The sequence below is a fragment of the Antrostomus carolinensis genome, unplaced genomic scaffold (genome assembly GCF_000700745.2).
Source record: "Antrostomus carolinensis isolate BGI_N321 unplaced genomic scaffold, ASM70074v2 scaffold28628, whole genome shotgun sequence".
NCBI classification, from domain to species: domain Eukaryota; kingdom Metazoa; phylum Chordata; class Aves; order Caprimulgiformes; family Caprimulgidae; genus Antrostomus; species Antrostomus carolinensis.
Window position 1 is genome coordinate 285 of NW_010331340.1, and position 359 is coordinate 643.

Genomic DNA, 359 nt, shown 5'->3' on the forward strand with positions numbered 1-359 from the left:
ACGCCAGGCCTGCAGATATGGCGAATCGAGGTGGGGACGGGGGCACAGCCTGGGCACCCATCACCCGGGAACACATTACCGGGCTCTTTGGGGGACTGCGGGAGGGAAGAGCCACCCTTTGTGTCCTCAGTGCCTGGGTTTGGGAGTCTCAGCGTGGCACTCAGGTTAACTCTGCTCAGATTTGGGGGATGGGGGCAGCAGGGTGCTCAGGGCTGGGGTGGGGGGATCTCTGTCAGGGCTGACATCTCCCTTCCTCTTGCAGAACATGGAGATGGTGCCAGTGCCCACCAAAAGCTATGGCAGCTTCTACGAGGGGGATTGCTACGTCCTGCTGTCGGTAGGGCAGCCTGGGGTCCCGC

The 359-nt window shown here is 62.4% G+C and overlaps 1 protein-coding gene across 1 annotated transcript in view; it reads left to right on the plus strand.

Moving 5' to 3' along the window:
• The first annotated feature begins 6 nt into the window (after positions 1–6).
• LOC104529017 (villin-1) overlaps positions 7–359 on the plus strand; it is a 5,494-nt gene continuing 5,141 nt past the window's right edge. Inside the window, exons 1-2 of the mRNA XM_010173192.1 lie at positions 7–30; positions 263–337. Of these exons, the coding sequence (XP_010171494.2) occupies positions 266–337 (72 nt within the window). The 5' untranslated portion in view covers positions 7–30; positions 263–265. The remainder of the gene's footprint in view (positions 31–262; positions 338–359) is intronic.